General features: G+C 37.1%; 1 protein-coding gene across 1 annotated transcript in view; it reads left to right on the forward strand.

Moving 5' to 3' along the window:
• Positions 1 to 14099, forward strand: part of RP1 (RP1 axonemal microtubule associated) — a 378450-nt gene that overhangs the window by 91326 nt on the left and 273025 nt on the right. The window contains exons 6-8 of the mRNA XM_077166764.1: positions 1816 to 1948; positions 9084 to 9235; positions 9445 to 9523. Of these exons, the coding sequence (XP_077022879.1) occupies positions 1816 to 1948; positions 9084 to 9235; positions 9445 to 9523 (364 nt within the window). The remainder of the gene's footprint in view (positions 1 to 1815; positions 1949 to 9083; positions 9236 to 9444; positions 9524 to 14099) is intronic.

Raw genomic sequence — 14099 nt, forward strand, 5'->3', positions numbered from 1 at the left:
AAAGCAGTGTTTCAGAAAGCTCCTGTTTATCCTCTATTCTTTTTTTTTTTTTTTTGCATGGGTAGGCACCGGGAATCGAACCTGGGTCTCCGGCATGGCAGGTAAGAACTCTGCCTGCTGAGCCACCGTGGCCTGCCCTCTCTCCATTTTTTAAGGAGAAGTGAACCCTATATCTCCCTTCTCTGCCATCTCTACCAGAAGTATTCTCAAATTCCTAAGCTTCTCGGCAACCTTACTCTTCTTCTGCCATTTTGTAATTTGAGAGAAAATTATTGAAACATTCATGGAAGATGAGTAATTCATTAAGAATGATTGTTTTTTACATTAGTAAGAATATATATATAGTTGTTATTGCCAACTTCTTCATTAAGTCCTAAATATCCTGAACAGAATGAAAAATTAAAATTCAACTTATGAAAGAAACTGATGTAGGAGTTAGATTTCAAAGTTCAAAATTACTGCCTGATTTCTATATGAAATAATGCTCTTTTATGCTATTTATAACTTTTGAAATGTGATATTTAAAGTGATAGTTAAGCAATCATATATAATAATTATATCTTATAGTTTTTTTTCTCCTAGTAAGCTAAAGTAATTTGAGAAAATTGTCATCAATCCTCCTTCCATTCCCTTTGATTGATAAAAATGAGCAACATTACATTCATTATGAAGTGGGGATTCTGAGACAAAGTGGTTAAATGATCTGAATGATTAAATGGTATTGCAGGGGAAAGGTTCAAAAATCATGCTGATAACCTTAATAATCTTTCTCTCTATAGCATTACTCCGTCACTGCAAACCAAATTGCTGACCTGAGATTTATATCTCCTCTGTTTGAGTAGCAGTGAAGAAGAGACATGGTCTTGACTCAAAGTGTTTAGTTCTTGACTCTGAGTGTCTGATAACCTTATATTATTTACCCATTTGACCAAATTAAGATGTTATATTATAGGTTTGGATTTCAGAAGTTTGACATTTGAAATCTAAATAAACCCATTTGCTACCATAACTTGGTATGAGGTAATCTGAAAAAAACCAACACAACAGACTCCTTAACAGAAATGATACATTTTTACAAGCCATAAAATAATCACATTGATTTCAGGACCTTAATTTTGCATTGTTCAAGCTTAATTAGAGATGATTACAACAGAAAATGTTTCAGATGCTGGTTTATTTTGTATTTCTCAAATAATCTGCCTTGGGCTTTGATAAAAATAACAAGATGAAATTGTCACAGTAACAACTGTGCAAATCAATAGTTAATTTATGTGGTTCTCTGGGAGTTTTTAAAAAATGTAAATACAGTGACCACTGGCATCAGAATCACACTTGATATACATTTATAGATGTGAATTCCTGGTCCTGCCTAAGAACCACAAAAATAATAGATTTGGGGATTGAAAACCTGCCTTTTTAAGAAAATGATTTCTTAAACTCATTAAAGTTGAAAATCTCTGACTTAAGGCATTTAAAAAAATAGAATTAATTTAGTAGATAAAATAACCTCACAGAAGCATTTAAAAGAATAATAGTACCTAATAATAAAAGGCTAGATTTTAGAATTTTTGATGATTTTTATACACATTCAATTTTTTTATCAGAATTTATCACTGATGCCCTTGTTTACAATTTGCTCAGACATAATATGATATAATAAATAATTATTGCTTGAATTTATATTGATATATATATACCAATAAATAATTATTGCTTGAATTTAATCATTGCTAAGGACCCAGTGAAGGAACTGTATCAACTTGACTATTTAAACTATTCTTGAATAATTTGCAAGTAATATTGTTGGTATTGTAGATACAGTTGTGGAACACGTACTCCGGAGAACAGTTTTATATACCAGTTCAGCGATGGTTGGCACGAGAGCAAGAGGATGGTGAAATCTGTCGAGAACTTCCTATTATAAACAAAGGACAACCTGTCCTTCCAGGTAGGGAAGAGCCAGCTCCAGGCAGCACCAATAAAACTTGCTTGACTCAATGCTGCATGAGAGGGAATGCAAATAATACATGTTGGATAAATGAATAAACTGATAAATGAAAGATTAGGACCTGCTCATTATTTTTTATCAATTACCTCTGCTGATGAGGCTACTGCAGCTGAATGGTTTTTAGTTTGTTTTACACTGGCGTTCAGCAATTTGTTCTTGTCAACAGTTAGCCCTCTAGGTAGGACAACTGAAATGCCTCTTAATCAAAACAAGAAAATTAATTCTTAGAAGGTCATAAGAAAATTGAATGTCAAATAAACTTACTCCAGGGCTGAGAAATGCAAGTCAACATGTTCTTTCTCCCACTAGCCTCCACCTTACTTGTGAATTTACTTATTTTAATCAGAAAATGAAGACACAACAGCTCATCGACAAAAGCAGAGATGTGTTCAAACCTTGTATGAATCTGACTGAGAAACAGTCTCTTTATCAATGAACCCAGGATTGGAAAGTCACTGCTCCCTCTACAAGATGCAGTGGCTCTGGCCTGCTGCCCCTATTTTAGAGGAAAAGGTTTTATGAATTTTTATATGAAGAGTTGATAAGAATAGATTGTTTTTCTTCACTCCAGGCTCTGTTCTACTAAAAATTCATTGTTTTACTCTTCTGAAGAAATGTGCAATAATATTCTGAAGGTTAAGAACAGCTTCCTAATGTCATATAATCTAATATTGCCCTTATTAGGCACATACCCACTTGTATAAGATTTTTTAGAAAGCATGGACTGGTAAAACATTTACGCAGATTGGTGATTCCTTTGGGTTTTAAAAATAAGGTGTAAGAAGCTTTCCTTTGGTATTACTGGAGTAGGCATTTTTGAAAAGACAAAAATTGCCCTATTTGCTGAAAAAATGAAGACATGCATGAGCATTGTTCTCTCCACCCACAAGAATTTTTCTTACTATTTGTAAACACTATCCTCACCATTCCTCGTCAGCCCATCCCTTCACCCAGAGGGACGTTTTGTCAGTTTACTACCCTCTGACCGTAATGATGCAGTGCTCCCTTTTCGCTTCTCCTTCCCTCCATTTTAATTGTGAAATTCTTCTCAAAGGAAATATACTCTGGAAATACATACTGATTTTCCTTGCTTGCCCTATAGTATTTGGTATTTGTGGTTTATTAATAAACCTTGTTCTTTTTGGTTGCTTTCTGTTGCTCGGTATTCTCGCCATATCTTCTCACGTGCTATCTATAAGCTTAAGAAGCCATCAGTTATCCAGGTCAGTGGTAGAGGTATCAAATTATAGCTGACTGCAGCTGTATTTTGCCTACATTCTAGTGAAAACTGTTGCTGAGTCTAAAATGATGTCCTCACAGACAAGCTATAGCCTTTGCTTAGAGACAGACATTAGTTCAAGTTGGCATAAATAGTTCAAGGCTAGGTTAGTGTCTTTTTCCACTATTGTATTCCTTTGAATCAACAGAGTTATTGTAGAATTTATCATTTATGATCAAAGGATGTCTGAGGGTGTTGGTTTGGTTTACCTAAATTCTATCATGTGCCCTTAAAAATAGTTTTCTTATTATGGGATTATTTTCCTGGAAAATATAAGGGTTGTGAAGAAAACCATAGCAAAAGCAGGTTCTCCCAGGCTGTGAAAATTATTTTAATGAGAATAATTTTGCATTCCAGTGTGCACAATTGACCCATGGGTGAATATGTCAAGTATTTAGAAAGACTCCAATTCCCTTTTTTTAAAAACAGGAAAAAATACACTTTATTGAATGAGATATGGAGGTTTTTGTAAGTCCCAAATAAATTTTTCAACCTGTTTATACATCCCACTACTAGGTCACTTTTTTTTAAAAGCAGTTTTACCGAGGTAAATTCACACCCTGTACAGTCCATCTGAAGTGTATAATCAGTCTCTTCTAATATATTCACAAAGTTGTGCTTTCATCACCATAATCAATTCTAGAACATTTTCACCCAGAAAAGGGTCCATGATGCTATACAGTCCCATGTTTCATCCTCTGGCTTTTCTTCTAGTGATGTATGCAACCCTAAACTTTCCCTTTCAATCACAATCGCCCCCACATATCATCACTGTTAATTACACTCACTATAATGTGCTCCCATCACCTCTATCAATTTCCCAATGTTTACAATCAACCTATTACATATTCTGCACAAATTAAGCATCAGCGCTTCCTTTCCTTCCCTCATTCTGTCATTCTGTCCTAGATATTAACACCATGAGTTTGCTAGATAAATTTAGCTCTTATAAGTGAGGTCATACAATATCCTTTTGTGTTTGACTTATTTCAGTCAACATAATATCCTCAGGGTTCACCCATGTTGTCACATGCTGTGTTAGTTAGATTCAGTTGTCAACTTGGCCAGGTGAGCATACCTAGTTTTGTTGCTGCAGACATAAGCCAATGGTACGTGAACCTCATCTGTTGCTAATTACATCTGCAGTCGGCTAGGAGGCGTGCCTGCTGCAATGAGTGACGTTTGACTTAATTGGCTGGTACTTAAATGAGAGAGCGCAAGGTAGCACAGCCAAGCAGTTTGGCATTTCTCATCTCAGCACTCGCAGTTCAGCCCAGGCCTTTGGAGGAACCCAGGGGCCTGGAGAGAAGACCAGCAGAGACCATCCTGTGCCTTCCACGTAAGAAAGAACCTCAGTGGAAAGTTAGCTGCCTTTCCTCTGAAGAACTAACAAAATAAATCCCCTTTTATTAAAAGCCAATCCGTCTCTGGTGTGTTGCATTCCGGCAGCTAGCAAACTAGAACACATGCATTAAAACTTCATTCCTTCTTACAGCTCAACAACATTCCATTGTATGTATAGACCACATTTTGTTTATCCATTATGGGTTGATGGACACCTAGTTGTGTCCTTCTTCTGGCAATTTTGAATAATACCACTATGAACATGAGTGTGCAAAAGTCTGTACATGTCCATGCCTTTAGTTCTTTCGAGTATATATGTAGTAGTAGGATTGCTGGATCACACGGTAACTATAAACTTAGCTTCTGGAGGAAGTGCCAAACTGTCTTCTACCAAGCTTGCACCATTCTACATTCCCATCAGCTGGGAATAAGTGTTCCTATCTTTCCATGTCCTCTCTAACACTGGTAATTTTTTTTCTTTTCATAATGGCCATTCTAGTAGGAATTCACTTTTCTTACACGTTTATCTCCTGTATTCTTATATGGAAAATAAAAAAAGAGCTCCTTTAATTAGAGTGTTACATAAGTGATGTATACTGTTACTACATCTCTCATTCCCCCATTTTTTCAAAACTGGCTATTTGGTTTAAAAAAGAAGAGAATGAAATATTGGTTAGTAACATAACCTCCAGAAGTGAATTGCCAAGATAGCGCTATTAGAAAATAAATAAAACTTCTTTTGATTGTTACTATCTATAAACCGTGTTTCTGTATGTGCTGGAGAGGGAGTGGGGAACTTGGCAGTCCCACTGATGTGAAAACCCAAATGAACGCATCTGATGTCGGAAGGCGGTGCAGTGTAATGCTTAGCAGTTCTCTGGAGTCAGACTGTCTAGGTTCTGATAAGGGTTTATATTATTATGAAACACATATAAAAGTGGATACATGTAGAAAGTTTTAAAATTCCCTCTGCAGTGGATCATTTTGTTCGCCTTTTAGAGGATACATATGCCCCATGTCAGAGATTTCCTAGTTTATTCGTCTAAGTGGGTAAAATAATAGTATGTGTATCATGCTATTAAAAGATTAAAATAATTAACGTACTAAAATTAAATGATGATTGAAATATGACTAAAACATGTTTATAAAATACCTATTAACTACTAAAATACATTTCAGTCCACGTATTGCCATTTCATTGACTGTGTGACCTTTGGCAGTTTATTTGACTCATCTGTGCTTCAGATCCCATGTCTGAAAAACTGAGATAATGATCTCTTCTCTACCTCTGTTACAAGGCTGTTGCAAGGAATAAGTGAGATAATGTATGTGAAAGTGCTTTGTAACCTCTAAGCCATGTGAGATTATTATTATTATTGGAATTGTAAATTTAAAATGGAGATATATTACTTTAAAAAGTTACTCCAAATGGTGCTGTGGGGCCAAACTAGTCTTCATTTAGTCTGATTCTTTGATTGTTATGCTTTGTTGTGATGATTCAAGGAAAAATACTCAAGCAATCAAAGCAAGGCTTTACATCATTGCATTTTCTATGATTTAGGCTAATTAGCTGCATACGAAGGACAAAATATGCAATGGCTTCACGCTAATTGATGGGTGTTAATTATTCTTGTTATTTTTGAGGCATCTACTGTATTTATTCTTCCAGCCTTTCAGCTGGAAGAAACATCTGCAGCAGTCACACCCACTGTCTTAAAATTTTCCTTTTGAATTTTGGAAGTTGTTTCAACATGGGCAGCGTTTTTCCCCAGAGACACTGTAGCTTGTTTGAGTAAACGTATTTGCTTTTCTGAGACCCATCTGCCTTGCTTGCAACCTTCGATTGAGTTGGAAGTGAAGCGTCATTTGCCTGATATTGCAGTGGTCAACCATTTGTCAGCCAGTCTCTACCCAGAATTCTGCCCTGTTCTGTGTGGGGCACCAGGAAGCAAATTGAGAAGTTGAAGGCACTGGGAGTGCCCAGCCCTGCCCTCGAGTGTTCCACATTCTGTTAGGAAACTAAAATGTTCCAGGACCCCCATAGAGGGCACAATGGGACATGAACTATTAGGTAGTGTTGCCACAGGATGTTGGGTAGACTGGTGGGGTGGTGGGTAGTGGTGATATTTTCTTGGAGTAAGTGAACAGTGAGGACTGGATTTGGGGGAAGACAGAACTTGACTGGGCTTTGAAAAGTGGAGCAGGTTGTTTTGGTTGGGCAGGTTCATGGGAATTGTGAAGTGTCCCAATGCAAGTGCTGGTTAGTTTCCTTCTCTGTACAGAGGCAGTTGAATACGTTTGGTAGCCTCAAGGGTTGGTTCATCTCATTATTATTTTTTCTCCTGTTAGTGACTATTTTTGAACCAGACTCTGGAGTACTTCACATCTTTTATCTCCTTTAATCCACACGCCCACCTTATGTGTGTGTGGACACTATTATTACTTCCATTTGCCCTGAGGAAACAGGAGCCCAGGAAGCTGGCAATCTGCTCAAGTTTCCACAGTTGGGTGTTTTTCCCTCCCCTTTCCCTGCTTCTAGTCTTTCTCAGTAATCTCAAAGAAAGTGGTGTTTGGGGAATCTTTGGCGTTGGGAAGTGGCTATTTCCTCACTGAATGCCTTTGAGAGAAGACGTGTTGATAAAACGGGGCCTCTTTCTTGCCTCTGTGGCTTCCAATGAGAAATCTGTAGTCATTTGAATTATTGTTTGCTGTAGGCAATGTATCATTTTCTCTGGTTGCTTTCAAGAAATTTTCCCTGTGTTTTGTTTTCAGCAGTTTGATTATGATGTTTCTGGACATCGATCCCTTTAGGTTTGGTATTTGCTGAACTTTGTGAATCTGTGGGTGTCTTTTGCCAATTTGAGGAGTTTTCAGCCATTATTTCCTCATATATATTTTTTGTCCTTGCATGCTTCCTCCTCTCCTCTGGGAATGCGTGGGATGGATGGTAGATCATTTGTTATTATACCACAGCTCCCAGATGTCCTAGATGGTCTGTTTTTAATATTTTATTATTTTTTCTGTTATTAGATTGGATAATATCTATGGATCTATCTTCAAATTCACTGATGCTTCCTTTTGTTTTTGCCATTCTGCTCTTTGGCGCAACTAGTGAGATTTAAAAATTTGGTTATTATGTTTTACCAGTTCTAAAATTTCCATTTGTTCTTTAAATTTGCTGAGACTTTCTATTTTTTTCCATTGGTTTCAAGAGCATTTGTGGTCATTTGTTGGAGCATTTGTATATAGCTGCTTGAACGTCGGCAACACATAATTCCAATACCTGTTCATCTTGGTGTTGGTGTCTCTGTTCATATTTTTCCCCATGTGAGTTGAGATTTTCCTGATTTTTTAAATATATTGTATAAGTTAAAATAATATGCTGAATATTTTACATATTATTATGAGATGGTGGGTCTCATTTAAATCCTATGAAGAATGCTCATATTTTAGTTTCAGCATTTAGTTGAGCAGTAATTAGTTTTAGGCCATAAATTCCAAATTTTCTTCTATGGGCTATGAATCCAACACCAGTTCAGTTTTTCAAGTCTTTGCCATGCTCTCCTGCTTATATACCAGTCAGTAGTCAGTCTGGGGCCTGGGCAGAAGTTCATCTCTCAGAGTATCTAGTATACTGAATAGGATAATTTCCATGCATCCACAGTGTGGGGGTGAGGCCAGGAGTTCAGAAACAACCTTATGGGTTTTCTTTTCTGGATTCCTCCTTCTCCATAACCTCCCTAGTATTTACAGTTTCCTGAGCTCCTCTTTTCTGATCTTCTGGCTAGAATGTTAAGACTTTGATTATCCTATTCTGATCTGCACTTCTGCATATGTCTATGTTCAGGGCTAAACAGCAGTAGAATAGAGAGCGAGAATAAAGCAATGGGGTTTGACCCTGTTACTTAGAACTGAGCTCCACTGAACAGAGGGGAAGTTCCCTGCCTTTCAGAGTGTTGGCTCCTGTGTGCTCCTGTTACCAGCCCCTAAGATGCCAGAGAACAAAGAAATGAAAAAGATAAAAAAGGAGAAATGACACATTCTCCTAGGCATTAGGAAGTTTCTTTTTCTGCTTCTTTGCTAGAACCAGAAAGCTTTTCCCAGAGCCCAGTGTCTGAGCCCCAGTGCCCGCTTTCAGATTTCTGATACATTGCACCCAGGTGGTGGGGATACCAGGAGAGGAAAAATGTTAAGCTCACTGCTGGCTCTGTAGTGCTTCAGATTCTGGTCTTCTTTGCCAATATTCCTGCTCATATTTACTTTTTAGAATCTTTATCTAGCTGCTCTATTCATTTTATACCTATATTCAGTGGGGGTGGGGGTGGAAGTTGGTGAATGTTACTCCATCGTACCTGGAATTGCAACTCCTGATTATATGTATGTGCTTATTTTTCTATCATATTTTTCTATCGCATACTTGGCATTTAAAGCTTATTTTTCTTTTATTGTCAGTAACAGTATATGAGGTACGTGTGGCGACCGGAGAGCTATGGAATGCTGGAACAGTAGCAAATGTCTACATTTCTCTCTATGGGGAGAAGGGAGATACAGGATCCAGACAGCTATTTAGATCAAAGAGCTCCTCCAACTTTTTGAGAGGACAAGTGAGTGAGCAAAAAGTTCTTTGTTGTATTTTTAAACCAACCTTTACATTGTTAAATGTGGATAACTATATATAAAAACTTTATATTGCTAAATGGAGTTACTGAATACTTTGTATATATTTTTTACTGTAAATAATATTAATTTACACTCTTGGTTGAAATCAGGGTTAATTGTCTAGCTTTAATTAGAGCTTTCCTATTGGTTATAGACTGACACCTTCTTTCTGGAAGCAGTGCACCTTGGGGATTTGTACAAGGTCGTCATAGGTCATGATGGACTTGGTCCAGGTAAGACTTTTCCACTATTTTTATGTGAAATCTTGTACAAATCTGAAAAATAGTTGCAGAAAACTGTTATCTGAATGTTGACTATCTGAAATAAAAATATTTTTTCCAAATACCCTTTAAAATTTAGGTAGACGTATTTCTCTTCAAAATGACATAGACATGGCCATTGGGTCCTTGCCAAGATGGAAAGATGGTGCCAAAAATGGGTGGGGAGGTGCTGGCCAGTATTTCAGCATGCTCCTGGTGGCATTAGCCATGGTGTCCACAGATTGTAATATTCCACGAAGCTTGTAAAGCAATGGAGGCTGTCCTGGCTGCAAGTCCTCAGCTGTGTGCTGTGCCACCACCTTGTTCATGCTTGTGCCCCAGTTTTCCTGTCAGCTCTGTGAGATTCCCTACATCTCTCCAATAAAGCTTCCCTCTGCTATAGTTTATAATAACCATCAGATAAACATAATTCACCTGCCAAAGGGCACATACCAAGAAAGCATAAAAAACCAAAAAGCATAAAACAAGATGATAACTGACACAAATGGACTAAACTCTCCTTCTAAAAAGTCTCAGTATAATTTTAAAAATTTTAAGAGCCTAATTTTCATATAAATATATAGTGAACTTGTGTTTTAAATAATTAATGAGAGAATTAACAGTATAACAAAGCTGATTCAAAGGAGCAAGAAACTGATAGATAAACGTAACAGATATAAAATCGGTGTAAACAAGCACTGGTGAATAAGATTGGGGTTTGGTATGTAGACATCACAGTGTACTGCTAACTCACTGCAATAAAAACCTACATCCTTTATACTAGGATGGGATGTTGAGCTAAGAGCCACCTCCTTCATAAATCCTAAACATATAGCCTTGCACCTTCATTTGGTTTTGACATTTGGGATGAGGAGTCCTTGCTTTCTATTAGACTAAAAATGTGGTTACTATCCAGAGACATCCTTTATCTTCTCTCCTTAACAAAATTCATTTTTATCTTTACCAGACAAAAATTACTTACTTGATATCTAATTTTACAGAGTCTGGGCCCCAATCCATAGTAAATAATAAGGCAAATAAAATAATAGTCCCACAGAGAATCAGATGACCCTGAGACAGCCTTGCTAGAAAGTATCCTCATATGATATTGAAAGGACACGCAGCCATCTGTTTGCCTTATTTCCAAATTTTGCTAATTTTTCTAAACAAAGGCAAAGGTTCTCAAACTAAGTACCCATCTTCAATTATATACTCCATGCATGAGACACAGTTAAAATAAATAATTCAGCCATACTAAAAATAAAGTTCACTTAATATGTCAAGGATATATAAATAAAAAGCAAGCAAGGTTTTTCTTTGATAAGCTTATTGTAAGATAAAGAAAATTTTAAGGCAAAAAGCATTAAAAGATACAAAGAAGGTAATTTTCTTCTGACGAAGTTTATGATTTACAATGAGATTATAAAATTCATGATAAAATTCATGAGCCTTTATGCAACAGATGACATTGCAATTAAATATATAAGGTCTAATCCTTTTTGATAGCCAAAAAGAAATGAAAAGGAGACAATCTTAAGATAGAGTTTTATTGTATCTCTCAGATTTAGACAAACAACCAGACCCTTTCAAATGTTTGTACACTGCAGATAAGGAATCATCTTCATTTCAAAATTTCATGAAACGTTTTTATAATATAAATTTGATTCATGTATTAGGCAAAACAGAAAATCTCAACTAATTTCCCAGAGCATATCTCATTCTCTGATCACAGTTGTAATGAAGCCATAATTTAACGAAGAGTTAAAGTAAAACATTTCAATAAGTTAGTTAACTGTCTGATCCATAATCATTGGGTCATATTGAAAATCTGAACTATAATTGCAATCTAACAGAATTTTGGTTTTCTTTTTCTGTCTTATTTGCTCAAAAACTAGAATAAACCAGTAGAAAGCAGGGACTGCTCATCCCAAAAGTCAAAACCAAATGAAGGCGCAAGGCTACATATTTAGGATTTATGAAGGAGGTGGCTCTTAGCTCAACATTCCATCTTGGTATAAACGGTGTAGGTTTTCATTGCAGTGAGTTAGCAGTATGCTGTATTGTCTACATCTCAAACCCCAATAATAAGGGGAGGCACGTAAGGGGTTCTTCCCATGTGAAGAAGCCATATGAAGAATCTGAGTAACAATCTCTAGACTTCTGACAGCAGAGGAAGGGAAGTCCTGCTAATGGTGAGGTGTCGCAGTATAAACTGCCTGGAGAAGAGTCCGATGCTAAGGTGAATAGTGATAATCTCGTCTTCATTTTTGAAGGACAGTTTTGCCAGCTATAGAATTCTTGGTTAACAACCTTTTTCTTTCAGCCCATTAAATGTGTCATCCCTGCTGCCTTTTCACCTGCATGGCTTAAGATGAGAAATTGGTACTTAATCTTGTTGAGCCTGTCTTGTACTTGATGAACTGCTTCTTTATTTCTTTGACCCTTCTTTCTGCCCCTTTCCCTCTTTCTTCTAGGACTCCCATAATGCATATGCTTGATGTTGTCCCACATATGGGACAGGTCCCTTTGGCGCCATTCACTTTTCTTCATTCCGTATTCTTTCTATTCCCTGGACTAGATATTTCAAAATCCCTATCTTCAAGATTGCTGATCCTTTCTTCTGCTAACTCTAAATGCCTGTTGTAACTCTCTGGGGAAATTTTTACTTCAGTTGTTTAACTTTTCAGCTCTGGTATTTCTGTTTGATTCCTTTTTATAATTTTGATCTGCTTATTGAAATTATAATTTTATTCATATATCCTTCCCTTGATTTTCTTCAATTCTTTGTCCATGTTTTCCTTTACCTCTATTCTCATATTTAGGACACTTTTTAAGTCTTTTTCTGGTATGTCTAGTTCTTACCTTCCTTATTGAAAGTTTATATTTCTTTGTTTTCTTCCTTTGAGTGAGCCATTTTTTCCTGGCCTCTCTTCACCTTTTACTCTTCCTCCATGTAAGCTTTAGAGAAATTATGAGGCCATTTCATGTGAGGTTAAGATCCACTCTCCTTTTTGCTAGCCAACAAACCTGTAGAGATGATATTTTGGTTCGCTCTTCCAGGTTTTAAAAGTTACAGGCGACTTGTACAAGTACCTTGCAAGAAATGTCTGTAGTTTTCCCGAGTTGCCTGTGACCAGGCAGAGACATAATGCTGATGGTTACTTGCTGTATTAACTTCCTATTGCTGTTACAACTAATGACCATAAACTTAGTGATTAAAGTAATGCAAATTTATCTTCTTATGGCTCTGGAGGTCAGAAGCCCTAAAATCATGGTGTGGCCAGGACTGTATTCCTTCTGAAGCCTTTGGGGGAGAATTTGTCTTCTTGCCCTTTCTACTTCTAGAGGCTGCCAGCATTCCTTTGCTTGTGGACCTAGTTTCCTTTTTCAAAGCAGGCTGCACCAAAGCTCCCCATCTCTGTCTCTATACGCTTTCTCTGACCCTCTTGCCTTCCTCTGACTCGGACCCTTGTGATTACTTGAATAATCCAGGATATTCTCCCCTTCTCATATCTTTAAATTCATCACATTTGCAAAATCTTTTTTTCCATATTGGGTGACATATTCACAGTTTTGGGCACCCATATGTGACTTTGTGGGGACATTATTTGGCCTACCACAGTTGATTGGCAAGCCTTGTCTCCTCCATCAATTTTATTATTGACTAAAATGATATTTGATCTCTATTCACCTGACCACTATGTGTCTCATTTCACTCTAGACTCAGGTGGGTAGTGGTAGGCCTATTTATTGTCCCCCTCTGTTCTCGTTTGCTAGCTGCCAGAATGCAATATGCCAGAAATGGAATGGCTTTAAAAAGGGGAATTTAATAAGTTGCTAGTTTACAGTTCTAAGGTTGAGAAAATGTCCCAATTACAACAAGTCTATAGTGATGTCCAATCAAGGGCATCCAGGAAAAGATACCTTGGTTCAAGAAAGCTTGTGAAGTTCAGAATTTCTCTCTCACATGAGAAGGCACATGGCGAACACAGTCACAGTTTCTCTCTCAGCTGGAAGGGCATGTGGTGAACAAGGCATCATCTGTTAGTTTTCTCTCCTGGCTTCCTGTTTCATGAAGCTCCCTGGGAGGTGTTTTCCTTCTTCATCTCCAAGGTCACTGGTTTGTGGGTTCTCTGCTTCTTATTCTTCTCTCATCACTCTGAATTGCTAGATTTCTCTAAAATGTTTCCTCTTTTATAGGACTCCAGTAAACCAATCAAGACCCACCCAAATGGTGGAGACATGCCTCATCTTAATCCATCTTAACAACCCCTCTTGATTGGGTTACATCTCCAGGGAGATGATCTAATTGTATACAGCATTAAATAGGGATTATTCTGCCTTTACAAAATGGGATTTTGATTAAAATATGGCTTTTCTAGGGTCCATACATCCTTTCAAACCAGCATACCCTCAAACTCCCAAAACAATGTCCCATGACGGTCAAGTAGAATTAGGATGGAAAGCTCAAGGATTAATTGTTACACTTTTGAAGTCCAAATACCTTAAGGGGAACTTCTTAAGAACAACATATGGCCACTTTCATGTT

The sequence above is a fragment of the Tamandua tetradactyla genome, chromosome 6, assembly GCF_023851605.1.
Source record: "Tamandua tetradactyla isolate mTamTet1 chromosome 6, mTamTet1.pri, whole genome shotgun sequence".
Classification (NCBI taxonomy): domain Eukaryota; kingdom Metazoa; phylum Chordata; class Mammalia; order Pilosa; family Myrmecophagidae; genus Tamandua; species Tamandua tetradactyla.